This window comes from Dendropsophus ebraccatus, chromosome 12, assembly GCF_027789765.1.
Source record: "Dendropsophus ebraccatus isolate aDenEbr1 chromosome 12, aDenEbr1.pat, whole genome shotgun sequence".
Classification (NCBI taxonomy): Eukaryota; Metazoa; Chordata; class Amphibia; order Anura; family Hylidae; genus Dendropsophus; species Dendropsophus ebraccatus.
Genome location: NC_091465.1, coordinates 22,854,521 through 22,869,396, shown reverse-complemented (window position 1 = coordinate 22,869,396; position 14,876 = coordinate 22,854,521). Strand labels below are relative to the sequence as shown.

At 45.8% G+C, this 14,876-nt stretch overlaps 1 protein-coding gene across 2 annotated transcripts in view; it reads left to right on the top strand.

Annotated features, from left to right (window-relative positions):
• Window positions 1-14,876, top strand: part of FOXJ3 (forkhead box J3) — a 33,626-nt gene that overhangs the window by 2,731 nt on the left and 16,019 nt on the right. For both annotated transcript variants that reach the window (XM_069947492.1, XM_069947493.1), the window contains exon 2: window positions 14,744-14,818. In XM_069947492.1, the coding sequence (XP_069803593.1) occupies window positions 14,744-14,818 (75 nt within the window). The remainder of the gene's footprint in view (window positions 1-14,743; window positions 14,819-14,876) is intronic.

Below are 14,876 nucleotides of genomic sequence, written 5' to 3'. Positions count from 1 at the left end.
CCCCCAGGACCCCTGCTGATCATAAGAACTGCAGTCTTTATGTTGTGTGTGTGTGAATCAAGCAGTAGTACTCTTATATGACCATTGCTTTATTCTACACCTGCTGCTATGACCAGATTGGGGGTCCCACAAACAAATAGGCATGCGCTCTTATTTCAATAAGTAGGGCAGGGGTCTATATCGTGATGGGGTGTTGGGCAACCATACATGTTTAAGGTAGGAATACTCCTTTAACCCTTCCCCCCGCCTTCCCAATCTGAGTTTTTATCGAGACTCTTGCATAATACATCTGAATCCACCTTGGGAGATCAATTCATCTAAGTCATTCAGTGTGATATATTAAGCTTGACGGAGCGCAGGAGTTCATGCTAAGGTTATATATCGTATGGGGGGGGGGCATACTGCCGACGTGATGGGTAATAACAGCAGGGGAACACCAGGGGAATCGCTATAGAGCAGGGGTAGGGAACCTTGGCTCTTCAGCTTTTGAAAAACTAACTACAACTCCCATCATGGCTTTGGATGTCCAGGCATGATGGGAGTTGTAGTTTTGCAACAGCTAGAGAGCCAAGGTTCCCTACCCTGCTGTAGAGAGTGCCCCCAACATGGTACACGATGAGGGGCCTGTTATAGGTTCTGCATTAGAGTCCTCCCCCTCAAAGGAGCCTGGTCTAGTGCCATGCAAAACATTTCCAGGGTTCAACAGCGAGGGCGCCACTGAGACTGAGTGTAGAAGAGAGAAGCTTCCTCTCTCACAGCTGTACACCCCAATAGGGCGAGTGTAAGTCCTGAGAATCCCATCGCCTAGTAGAATATACCGGAGTAAGGAGCCATATGCTGAACCTCCCCCCCCCGCCTGCCTGGTAATAATGAATTGTAGGTTTGCCCAGCGCAGGCAGCGAGGTCTGAATACATTTTATTACGGGACGGGATTTATTGTGATTTACAGGAAATTATATTACAGATTAAATGCAGATCTGCAGAGGAGTAATATGAGGATCATAAAGCTGCAGCGCTTCTGTCTAGGAGGCGCCATACAGTAGGATAATCCAGTTGCCCTTGCAGCGCTGCACCTGCCCACAAATCGCATCTGACCTGCAATACCACACACAACCTGTGGATAGTGGGGTGCTTTTTTTTTCTTTTCTTTTTTTCAGCGTAATAATGCGGCCTTGTTTTATATGTTTATATCATCATGGACAAGCCCTTTAACGGTGATGTCCTCTGTCTGCCCCTTAAGTTCCCGGTTTCCCAGCCGCTTCCTGGTCTGAGCAGGGACCTGTGTTGTGACGTGTGGGGTCCGCGCAGCCATTCAGCGGCCGAAAAGGGACCCTGCTACGCCCGATGACTGGCTAAGCGGGGCTGACACGTCGCAACCCGGGTCCACACTCAGACCGGGAACCGGAGGGACAGACAGCGGACCCCAGCGCTGAAGCCGGTGAGGTAGGTGCATGTAGTTAGGTTCAGCCACCTCCTTTGAAAAAAATGTCGGATGCCGGACTTCCCCTTTAATTTCGTGTCTAAAACAATTTGCATGTTCTAAAGTAATCGGAGACTATGGAGGAACCTTCTACTGAATGCCATATTACTAAGGCCCATGAGCGAGTTCCATAGAGGGCACCACTTGCAGCCCTGCAGGGTCCGTGATTTACTGTCTGAAGGAGTACACCCCCTTAAAGCTCATGAAGGACGCTATGAAAACACAGCAGCTGCTCGCAGCCCTTAGATCTTCATCCCAGCGCTCCCAGCAGACGTCTTGACAGGGAAGATTTCCTCCAGAGAGTGAAAGTTTCCAGATGTGCGGCTCCAAATGCTGCATCTCCGAGGGGCTGCAGACGTGATCCATGAGAAGGAATGTGAGAGCAGCAAGGAAGAGAAATCTAATCCCAAGAACCAAGGCCTCCTGGGTATGACGCAGCCTGGGGGCAGTCCCCCGCTTCACACCACACATGCCGGGTGTCTGATTGCATCTCCTCAGATGGTGCCTCTCCCGTTATATGGCTGGTGTACACATATGCGTCATGGCGGCTGTTCATATAAGAACCGTGACGCAATCTGCCTCCCAAACCGCTTGTACCGTCAGATAGCTGCTTTTAATCCAAGATCTGTCCTGAGGTCTGTTCGCCAGGTGATGCAGTTATTGTCCTAAAAAACAACTTTTAAACTGGCAGCCCTGTGTCAAACTGCTGCGGCCTCGAGTGTCTGTGCCCTAGACCTGCTAAGCCTCTCCATCCCTCCTCCCCGCCCTTCTCATCATTAGGAATGCCCCAGGCAAAATTTCTCTTAATCATCACCTGTCTGCACAGATGCTGGATAATAAGGCCCATGTGCCGTGTTCAGACAAGTGATGATTAGGAGAAATTCTGCCTGGGGCATTCCTAATGGTGAAGAGGGATGGAGAGGTGGTGCAGGCCTAGGGCACAGACACTCTAGGCCCATGGTTTTGAAGCACGGGATAACCCCTTTTAAAGGGTTATTCTGATTTCATTTAGCTGCATCCACAAGATCTCACAGGGTCTCTCCGCATGGCCCCTGGCCCATTCCATTCATTGTCTGTGAAGTTGCTGGAGATGGCTGAGTACAACACTACAGCTACCTTTTGCAGCTTCCATAGAGTGTGACCCACCACGCCATTCAGGGTGCCCAACACTTGGACCCCCATAGATCTCATACCAGCAGATTGTGTACTTGTGCTTCCAAACCCTGACAGCTGTTATAAAGCAGTCGTCAGGAATTAGGAGGAAAAAAAAAAATCAGAATTTTTTTTCCCCATCCCCTGGAAATAGCACCTCGTCTGTTGTCAGGTTGTATGTGATATTGCAGATCAGTTTCATTCACTTGAGTGGAGCAAGAATACCAGACGCTGCCCCTCCCCCTGCGTGCTCGTGCGATGCTGTTATTTAAAAAAAAGAAGCCATGTTTTGTATTTTTTTTCTAATTCTCAACAATCCCTTTAAATTTATTTTGCTTAATATTTTATTAAAAATCAAAAGGGAAACACAATCCAGAAATCTTCTCGCTGTTTATTTTTTGTACTTCTGCTCAGATTTAGTTTTTTCATTTTTCTATGTAAAATTCGGTCGTTTTGTTTCCTTTGAAGAAGATTTTCATCCTTTTTGCCGACCCTTGTGTCGCTCCTGTAAGTCTCCGGCCTTTAATGTCTCTTCACAACAAACATAAGAAGAATTTCCTGGGTTTTGGCGGCTTTGATGTTGCGCTCAGGTCTGATGTGTTTTCTGTCTGTCTGTCTCATCGTGACCATTAGAGGACGTAATAAAAAAGAACCAGCACAACCTTTGCTATCCTATTAGTGTAACGTAAGATTAGGAGACTGTGTGTGTGATGTATATTGTAGTGGAAGGTGTTTATGGAGCCTGCAAGCACCTGGCGGTAAGGCCTTGTTTAGATGTGGCAGATTTACTGTGCAGATTCTAGAGACTAGCATGTCTGTTTCAGGGTCTTAAAGGGGTTATCCAGCGCTACAAAAACATGGCCACTTTTCCCCCTACTGTTGTCTCCAGTTCAGGTGCGGTTTGCATTAAGCTCCATTTACTTCAATGGAACTGAGTTTCAAAACCCCACCCAAGCTGGAGACAACAGTAGGGGGAAAGTGGACATGTTTTTGTAGCGCTAGATAACCCCTTTAAAGCAAGTCCTCTGCATACATATACATAAGCTGTGCATACAAGTGTGTGAGAGTGACTGCAGAGGGTGTGTTAGGATAAGAAGGTACTGGGTATCCTGATAATCTTATAGGATTTGTTGGTGGTATTGCCATAACAGCCTTTAGTGCGTACTATAGATATTACAACAGCAGCACAGGAAGGAATCGGTTAGGGTACTATTACATTGCCCGATGGGGGTCTGATAATAACTGTAAACGAGTGCCGATCTGCTAAATCGGCGCTCGTTTACAGGTCCTATTACACGGCCCGATAATCGTTTAACAAGGGCTGCATGGAATTCGTTACCGATGTCCTTGCAGCCCTTGCTTAACCCTAGAATGCGTGACATCAGAAATCTTCATATTAACGTGTTGGGGGCCTTTTAGGCCCCCATGCGAATCACATGGAAAAACACACTTATATAAAACTTCTACAAGTTTATTTTAAAACTGCTAAATAAAATATGACTAGTAAACAAAATTTTACTAATTTTTCACAAATAAAACAAAAAAAATTATTTTTTTCCAAATTTCTCACAAACATATGAAAAAACGCATAGAATTCTATACCAAACTAGCTGCAGCTACATTTCTATTATGTTTCTTTTCTATTCTATTAGTCTTCCAAACAATTTTGACAAGTTATTTTTTCGGAAGAATGTTCTTTGCATTGAACAAAATCTCTCAGTTTTCCTTTCTACGTTTCTTGGACACATGAAACAGCGCTTTCTTTTTCTTTCTCCTGGCCCTGGAATCATCTGAAACTGTACGCCACACCGTTTCATTGCTTCTTTAGTTTGCTTTATCAAGCCTTTCACGTCACTTCGCTGTATCATGTGAGGCATTACAAGCTCATGACAAAGGTCCTTCAAAAATAGGCGTCTCCTGTCCTTCCTCCGTGCATGGAATTCTGGATGATTTTCTGTATAAATGATGAATGAATTCAGGGCTGCTACATCAAGCATATTTGAAAAAAGTACTACAGGCCATCGTTTTGTTTGCCTCTTGCATGAATATTCTCCCACCATCTCATCCATTTTGTCTACACCTCCTTTAGTTTTATTGTAAAACAGGATGATTTCTGGCTTTAATTTTCTGTCATTGCTGTCAATACTGCAATTGTGATGCATGGTACTGAGTAAAATCACTGATTTCTCCTTCTTTGCTTTGTAAGATACCAAAGACACTCTCATAAAGTGCTCGCTGACGATTGTGTTTCAGTGCTTCTGGAATTTCTCGGCGGTTTGCCTTGATAGTACCAACAAGTGTAATATGTTTTTGAAGCAGAAAATTGCCTAGTTCAACATTGGTGAAATAATTGTCCATGGTAATGTTTCTACCTGAACTGAATATTGGAACAGCAAGAGTTTTGACAATTTCAGACCCCAGATCCTTCTGTGCTGGTGCACCAACCTCTTTGCCACAGTAGATTACGCCATTTATGCCATAATAACATGCCGAATCACACATCCAGAAGATTTTGATTTCATATTTGGCTGGCTCGCTGGGCATGTATTGTATGAACTTGCAGCGTCCTCTGAACGGTACAAGTTGCTCATCTACTGTAACATTAGCACTAGGATTGTAAAGTTTGGTACAATTTTTGATAAATATGTTCCAAATATAACTGATAGGGGCTAATTTGTCTGTTTCAAACCTCAATGCACGTGTTCGCTTATCATCAAATCGAATATGTCTTCTAATTTCCTCATATCTGTCCACTGACATTGTCGCCTTATAGTGTGGATCAGAAAGTGGGTCCAGAAATAATTCTCGTATAGGAACATCATACGATTTTTGACTTCCTGCCAGCAGTAAAAGTCCAATGTATGCATAAAGTTCCTCTTTTGAGATATTTTTCCAGGACTTATTTTTTGCAGAAGCAATACGTCTTCCTTCTAGGTTTGAACATAAAAGGACCTCTTCTGCCATATTGTCAGAAAAAAAAGTACAGAATACGTCTTTAGGGGAAAAGTACCTGGGACTTCCCACGGCTCCTTGAGCCTGTCTCACAATATTATGGATTGCAGTACATCCGACTAATGTAGGTTTACTGTCCCAAAAAATATTCGTTTTGGATGTTCTACTTATCACTTCTTGAGGATCCACTGTATTCACTTCTTCATCATCAGAAGAAGAAGAATCACTTGAGGATGTTTGATTCTCTGGTGGCAGGTACTCGTCATCGGACAAAGATAGTTCACTTTCATCATCACTTTGAAACATAATTGCTTCAATCTCTTGGTCAGTCAGATGCTTGGTGGAAGACTGCGCCATTGCTGACTAGATGTTAGCAAACTATGAAAAAAACAATGAACACAATCAAGATTGTCCACTCTTTGCTTGTGTGTGACACACTGTAAGGGTAATGTGCCCCCTCCCTCCTCTCACCCTCAGCAGCTCTTACCTTTTATACTTTATTTTAGGTGGTGTACAATTCTCTGGATGTCTTTAGCTTAATAGCTTTACCATTTGCAGGCTTCTTAGAATCAGAGAAACTGAAACTGAATCAGTCTTCCTCTCAACATCTTATCTTATCTCAGGTCCTTCACAATTAGCTCACAGTGTATACTGTCGTCATTACTCTATACACAGCTCATTACTGTATTCCGAAGGACCTGAGATGATGTCATGGCCTTACCACTCCCTCACAAAATCACATGACATCCTCATATGGCATTATCCACACCCTGGCCCCCCCACCAGCATTACTGAGTACAAATAAAGTAACTTGAGACACAAACACTACTGAGAAAATGATAAAATATACATGGGGGCCTTTTAGGCCCCCAACACGTACAGATGTGGTTTTCACAAAAAAAGCATTGTTACACCGAAATGCCTATGAAAAAAATTATATGAACAACTGGATATTACCAAAAACGACATACTTGAGGATTACCTGGAGTTTCAAAATTCTAACTTAAGTAATTTTGCAGATAATAGCAAAAAAGTAAGCATGGGGGCCTAAAAGGCCCCCAATACGCATTCTAGGGTTAAACTGCATACATTACCTATCCATGGTATAGGGCTCCTCTTGCGCTCCGCTTCTCCCCGACTCCCGCGCGGCGCAGCTTCAGAGCTGCCTGTCTTAGCTGACAGGCTGCTCAGCCAATCACTGGCTGCGGCGGTCCCGGACAGTGATTGGCTGAGCAGCCTGTCAGCCAAGACAGCTCTAAAGCTGCTAAGTGGGCACCCGGGGAGAAGCAGAGCGCAGGAGGAGCCCTGGACCATGGATAGGTAACATATGCACTCTGCAAATTGTCAGCCGCCGGCCGCGCACCGCTGTTACCCGTAGCAATGCGCAGTCGGTGCCCGACAATTATAGGTCCAAACCCGTAGCAACGATCGTTGTGTTTATTACACGGAACGATAATCGGCCGGATAGTACCCTTATACTTCAAACTGCGGAGATAAGAAGAAAGCCTTGACCTTTCTTTCATGGACAGCACAACAAGGGAGGGGAAAGCACTGAACTGCTGCTGCTGAGGTGACTGGGAAGCCTTCATTTACCTTTCATGGTCAGAAGATGCTCTGGAGGATAGAGAAAACTTCAGTTTGCATGCACACTGCCTAGGCTTTCTCTCTCCCTCTCCTGCACCCCTCCCTACTTAATCTGTCCTGATCTAGCGGTTACTAGAGACATATTTCCACTAGAAACAGACAGTTGGCAGCAAACTGCAGAAAAGAGAGTGGTTAAAGAGGTGTGCCACTCAAACATAAAATTTGATATGTTGCTGCCTATGGTGAGACTAACATGTCTTTCCGTACTTATCTATTCAGTCTCCTTCCCCCAGTTCTGATCTGCTGCTTTCTTCTGAAGACACAATAATCTGAGTGTGAGCCTCTGTCTGTCTGTCTCTCTGTCTGTCTCTGTCTGTCTATCTGTCTTTCTCTCTGTCTGTCTTTCTGTCTGTCTGTCTATCTCTCTGTCTGTCTGTCTCTCTGTCTGTCTCTCTGTCTGTCTCTCTGTCTGTCTCTCTGTCTGTCTCTCTGTCTGTCTCTCTGTCTGTCTCTCTGTCTGTCTCTCTGTCTGTCTATGTCTCTCTCTCCTTCTTCCCCCTCCTCCCTTCTGAGATGGCTGATGTAAACAAGTCCCTGACAGGCTTTATCTGCAACATTGTAGCAACTTTGTAATGCTGGGAGGATTAATGACAGTGGGTTTATCATCAACCTGACCTCAGATTACCCCTCCCAGCATTACAAAGTTGCAGATAAAGCCTGTCAGAGACATGTTTACATAAGCTGTCTCAGAAGAAAGGGGGGGGGGAGACAGAGGCTCACACACAGATTATAGTGTCTTCAGAAGAAAGCAGCAGCTCAGAATTTAGGGAAGGAGACTGAATAAACAATAACAAGTATGGAAAAAGTTATGTGTTGAGTGAAAATTCCCTTTAAGACTTTTTATAGAGCTGTTATTCTGGGATATGGACTCACATTTAGTAAATGAAGTGATTTACAGATATGTTACACATCACATAAACAATTGCATGAAAAAATAGTTTGAAACACCAGCGACCATTTAGGACTGTAGATTAACCATCTCGGTCAATGGCAGATTTGGGCTTGGTCTATACGAAATCCTTGGAGACCACTTTTAAGTAGCCTCAAGTATACGGTCTGCCTCTTGGTTAAGACTATGTTCACACACTGTAAGTGACCGTCCGTTCCGTGACACGGCCGGTCTGAAAAGATCATCCCAGCCGGTATTGCAGTACCGGCCAGATAATCTTTAGTCCCGCTGAGTTCTTATGCGGGAGCATCCGCACACTATGGAGCCGCTCGCTCCATAGTGTGCACTGACAGGGTTTTCTGCGGCTGCTATTCACTGAATTTTCACTGAAATTCACTGCTATTCGCGGCGCAGCTAGGGATCCCGTCCGGAGCGTGTATACACTCCGTCCGGGATCCCTTCAGCCTGTGCACTACGTAAGTTCTGTGGAAATCACGGCAGTTGAAACAACGTTTGTTATTTCCACGGAACTTACGTAGTGTGAACATAGCCTAATTCCATATGATGTCATGTTGGTTATAATACACATGAGACTCCCAACAGGAGTTCTCTATATGGTCCCTGGGCTTAATGAACGGTCTACTGTGGAAGAAAGGAGCCATGTTTTCTGATTCCTTGCTATGACTGAGAGCGGGTTGTCATGAAATATGTATGGTATTTTGGGGGACTGTAGCTAGTCTGTGCATGGATGCTATAGGTCAGGGATGGGGAACCTGCGGCCCTCCAGCTGTTGCAAAACTACAATTCCCATCATGCCTGAACAGCTAAAGCCTTTGGCTGTCCAAGCATGATGACAATTGTAGTTTTGTAACAGCTGGGGGGCCTGGGTTTGACACCCCTAGTTTAGACTGAGAGCGTGAATGGGCTTGAAACGCGTCGCATGTTGTTCAGCATGCAGTTTTACATACGTAAAGTTATAGTTTAATTGTGTTACTTTCATCCTTGTGGTTGAATACGGCAGCGTTCACTTACACGTTATCCGTCGCGCCTCAGATCAATGTGAACAATGCAGACGCAGTCCGGGAATATGACATAAAACACATGGCCGTCGCGGGGAGCACCTGTCCGCTTCGGCCGGAGACTCTGTCTACTTTAAGAGACGCTTCTTTTAATAACCATAGAGTCATGACAGCTGGGCTCCTGCAAGTGGATTTTTATAATGGGAGCCTTGGCCTGGGAAATGGCAGCGGGTTATAGACATTGTGCGTAACACGGCAGCTGATGTGCAAATAAATGCGGCCTATGAGGTCGCGCTTGGTGGACGTGATCCCATAGATGCGGCAGCAATGTGACCTCTGGCTCCTGTCTATGGAGTTCAGTCGTGTCCATTCATCCCCATTCGGCCGCCTCTGGTTTCGATTGTTGCCCACGCCGGTCACAAATCTCCGTATAGTTAGACCCTGGCACCGATGAATACAATCATCACTTACTCGTGCCTTGGCAAACAGAGCTCTTGGTTTTCCTCTGTTGCCAGGATATCATGGCTGATCCAGGGTCTCGGAGCGGAGGAGGCAGATATCCAATGATTTTCTGTGCTGTGACTCAGCAGCAGCCATGTGCCTGCCAAGAATTGGCTCTAGTGTGGATGTCAGCACTTATTCTGCGGAAGAAAGGGTTAAAATAGATCTCATGAGCTTCTTAGAAGTCAGTAGTCGATGGCTGCACAGCTGTACAGCGTTAAAGGGGTACACCTTTAAATCCCCCCCCCCCCCCCCCCCCCCCCCCCCAAGTATGTTTAAGGGGTCAGAGAAGGTTCAAAACAATATACACAAAGAGAGTGGCTGCTGTCGAATAGTATCAGACTGAACACAGCACTTACTATGATAGGTCACTAAAATGACGCCAAATGAACGTAATAAGCAAGAAATCTAGTAATGACCAGCAAAATGACACCTCACCAATTTACTGTCCCTAATGAAGTCCCAACGCATTTCTTCCAGACATTCCCTGGTTCATCAGGGGACCTAAACTAAGATATAACGAAAACCAGATAGATCAGTATAACGGGTTTTGACTGGATCTGATATTACGGCATTAAAGTGGATGAGGCAGATCTGCAATACCAGACACTGCCCGTGGGCAATGTTTTTTTTTTTATAACCTTGGGCGACCCCTTAAAGTGCCCCTGTCATGATCAGTCAGTGTGGGTGTGCCAAGACAATGGGCCACAGCTGTATACAGGGTATAATAGACAGGGGCCGCAGCTGTGTACAGGGTATAATAGACAGAAGCCGCAGCTGTATACGGGGTATAATAGTAAGAGGCCGCAGCTGTGTACAGGGTATAATAGACAGGAGCAGCAGCTGTGTACGGGGTATAATAGACAGGAGCAGCAGCTGTGTACGGGGTATAATAGACAGGAGGTCGTGGCTGTGTACAGGGTATAATAGACAGGAGCAGCAGCTGTGTACGGGGTATAATAGACAGGAGCAGCAGCTGTGTACAGGGTATAATAGACAGGAGCAGCAGCTGTGTACAGGGTATAATAGACAGGAGGTCGTGGCTGTGTACAGGGTATAATAGACAGGAGCAGCAGCTGTGTACAGGGTATAATAGACAGGAGCAGCAGCTGTGTACAGGGTATAATAGACAGGGGCCGCAGCTGTGTACGGGGTATAATAGACAGGAGCAGCAGCTGTGTACGGGGTATAAAAAACAGGAGGCCGCGGCTGTGTACGGGGTATAATAGACAGGAGCAGCAGCTGTGTACAGGGTATAATAGACAGGAGGTCGTGGCTGTGTACAGGGTATAATAGACAGGAGGTCGTGGCTGTGTACAGGGTATAATAGACAGGAGCAGCAGCTGTGTACAGGGTATAATAGACAGGAGCAGCAGCTGTGTACAGGGTATAATAGACAGGGGCCGCAGCTGTGTACGGGGTATAATAGACAGGAGCAGCAGCTGTGTACAGGGTATAATAGACAGGGGCTGCAGCTGTGTACAGGGTATAATAGACAGGGGCCTCAGCTGTGTACAGGGTATAATAGACAGGGGCCTCAGCTGTGTACAGGGTATAATAGACAGGAGCAGCAGCTGTGTACAGGGTATAATAGACAGGAGCAGCAGCTGTGTACAGGGTATAATAGACAGGGGCTGCAGCTGTGTACGGGGTATAAAAAACAGGAGGCCGCGGCTGTGTACGGGGTATAATAGACAGGGGCCTCAGCTGTGTACAGGGTATAATAGACAGGGGCCTCAGCTGTGTACAGGGTATAATAGACAGGGGCCTCAGCTGTGTACAGGGTATAATAGACAGGAGCAGCAGCTGTGTACAGGGTATAATAGACAGGAGCAGCAGCTGTGTACAGGGTATAATAGACAGGGGCCGCAGCTGTGTACGGGGTATAATAGACAGGAGCAGCAGCTGTGTACAGGGTATAATAGACAGGGGCTGCAGCTGTGTACAGGGTATAATAGACAGGGGCCTCAGCTGTGTACAGGGTATAATAGACAGGGGCCTCAGCTGTGTACAGGGTATAATAGACAGGAGCAGCAGCTGTGTACAGGGTATAATAGACAGGAGCAGCAGCTGTGTACAGGGTATAATAGACAGGGGCTGCAGCTGTGTACGGGGTATAAAAAACAGGAGGCCGCGGCTGTGTACGGGGTATAATAGACAGGGGCCTCAGCTGTGTACAGGGTATAATAGACAGGAGCAGCAGCTGTGTACAGGGTATAATAGACAGGAGCAGCAGCTGTGTACAGGGTATAATAGACAGGGGCTGCAGCTGTGTACGGGGTATAAAAAACAGGAGGCCGCGGCTGTGTACGGGGTATAATAGACAGGAGCAGCAGCTGTGTACAGGGTATAATAGACAGGAGCAGCAGCTGTGTACAGGGTATAATAGACAGGGGCTGCAGCTGTGTACAGGGTATAATAGACAGGGGCTGCAGCTGTGTACAGGGTATAATAGACAGGGGCCGCAGCTGTGTACGGGGTATAATAGACAGGAGGCCGTGGCTGTGTACGGGGTATAATAAACAGGAGGCCGTGGCTGTGTACGGGGTATAATAGACAGGGGCCGCAGCTGTGTACAGGGTATAATAAACAGGAGGCCGTGGCTGTGTACGGGGTATAATAAACAGGAGGCCGCGGCTGTGTACAGGGTATAATAGACAGGAGCAGCATCTGTGTACGGGGTATAATAGCCTGGATCCGCAGCTGTGTACAGGGTATAATAGACAGGGGCCGCAGCTGTGTACAGGGTATAACAGACAGGAGGCCGCAGCTGTGTACAGGGGGTTCCCAGCGGTCGGACCCCCACCAACTAGGTACTATCCAATGATCGATGGTGATAGGGTGTAATCTTGGGATATTCCCTTCTCTATTCCCCATCCTTCAGGGGTTATGCCGCCCGTCTGAGCTCATAATAAACATTTCTCACAGACTTTTGCAGAAACCGTTCTTAATTCTCCTATGTTGGATTTCATCACCTCGGCTTCTCGGTCCCTGGGAAATCTGTCCCTGAGTGAAGCCTGGGCCCTGCGTGGCTGTAATATACTGTTGTAACATACTGTCCTGATTCGCACCCTGAGCCTAGATCTGCAGGCCGGGGATAACATCCATATTGTATGCAGACGGATCTGTCTATGGATAGGAACCTGCATCCCAGCCAGCAGCTGCAGTCCTATCCACAGTTCTTCTGCTACTGCCACCCGGTGTACATGGGGCTGTATTACACTGATAGGAGTCTGGACACTAGATACCAGACAGCTGCTGGTCACTCATTGGAACTCCTCACATATGAGGCCACAGCTGCAGGGTCGTCGCAGTGTGCTCCTCTACCGGACTTACCGATGAGCTTGGTTGCACTTTTTCTGGCCGGATCTTTATGTAATTCTCAGATGTCATCCGTATATTTGTATAGTTTATGGCTTTGCTGGTGTGTGTTTATGGATATTGCAGTTTTGACCTACAGCCAGAAAAAAACCATCACGGATCCAATAAAAGCAGCAAAGGAAGAAGATGGTAGAAGAGCATTTTAAAAGCTGTAATAAAGTGCACATGTCTCCGGGCAGGTTCTATCCAGATTAGGACAGTGACCGAGTACATGAGCCCCTAAGTGTCAGAAAGTGACCCCTATCTGCTAGGAAACAAGACATGGTCTGGTTACTGGGAATCAGGGCTCCTATATACTGTGTACATACAGTGTAAGTAGTAGCAGCAGTGTGGAGGGCATTATACATCAGTATTAAACAGTGTAATCTGTAAACCCCTAGAGTGAGGTGTAATAATTAAAGCTAGTAGTCTCTTTGATGTCTCGGTCTCTCTGCCTCTGCTCTCTGGACTCACGCCCCATCTCACTTCTCATCTTTAACCTCTCTTCTCTATACACTTGAATGGGCAGCTTGTAATGTGATCTCTCAGCTGCTAGCTGTCTTGTAAACACAGGACAGAAATTTTCATTAAACAAAGTTGAGGTGAGACAAGAAGCATCTCCAAATTTGTTTGCTTGTACAATTGAGATGATTTATGTACAGTTTGTGGAAATGATGGTGGCCATTTAAAGGGTGTTCCTAATTTCTTAAAGGGGTACTCCAGAGAGAGAGAGAGTTTTCAAATCAGCTGTTGTCAGTGTTATATAGATTGGTAAATTACAAAAGAAAATCTCCAGTCTTCCAGTACTTATCAGCTGCTGTATGTCCCACAGGAAGTGGTGTATTCTCTCCAGTCTGACACAGTGCTCTCTGCTGCCACCTCTGTCCATGTCAGGAACTGTCCAGATCAGTAGCAAATCCCCATAGAAAACCTCTCCTGCTGTAGACAGTTCCTGACATGGACAGAGGTGGCAGCAGAGAGCACTGTGTGAGACTGGAAAAAATGCACCACTTCCCGCAGGACATACAGCAGCTTATAAGTACTGTAATGCTTGAATTTTTTTAGTCATCATTTACAGATCTATATAACTTTCTGTCACCAGTTGATTTGCATTTTTTTTTCTTTCTCCGAATGATCAATTTTTTTTTCTATTTGCCCATTATGTGTAAAATGAAAAATTAAGCAACTTTGCAATAGATCTTCATTAAAAAAAAAAAAATGTTCCTATTGTTTTGCTTCTACGGCAATTACAAATCTCCATGGTAACAGACGGCATACGAAATCTATTTAGTGTAATCCCGCATTGTCAGGCTTGTGCTTTCTACCATTTGTCCCCCATGTTGAACTCACATACGTTTGGTATATTAGCCAGGAGCAGAAGACTGACAGATGGCTGCGACTGCAGTATCAGACTACATATGATTTGCTTGTAGTCTGTTACCATAGAAACTGATAGGTTGCATAGAAACTGTAGTAACTAACACCTATTGCAGTGTAGTGCCTTTTTAAAGGGGTTAAAGTAAGGTGATTTTATGATTTTTATGGTGTCCTACCCCCTCCCATCAGATCCTTGTCACTTATCCTGTGGATACTTGATAAATTATAACCTTGAGAGAACCCCTATACAATGAAATGCTGTGTAAGTAAAAGGTTCTTTCCCAGCACAGAACGAGACAGATCCTCCTATAATTCTGCCTTGTCACCGCCGACTGCTGACTGGTCACATTTCTCTTCTTTTCTCTGCAGAATTCTATACGACACAACCTGTCATTGAATAAGTGCTTTCTGAAAGTGCCTCGATCCAAGGATGACCCTGGAAAGGTAATGTCCCCAGGGTATACAATGCTCACCTGTTACATGTCACATCCTGGGGGGGGGG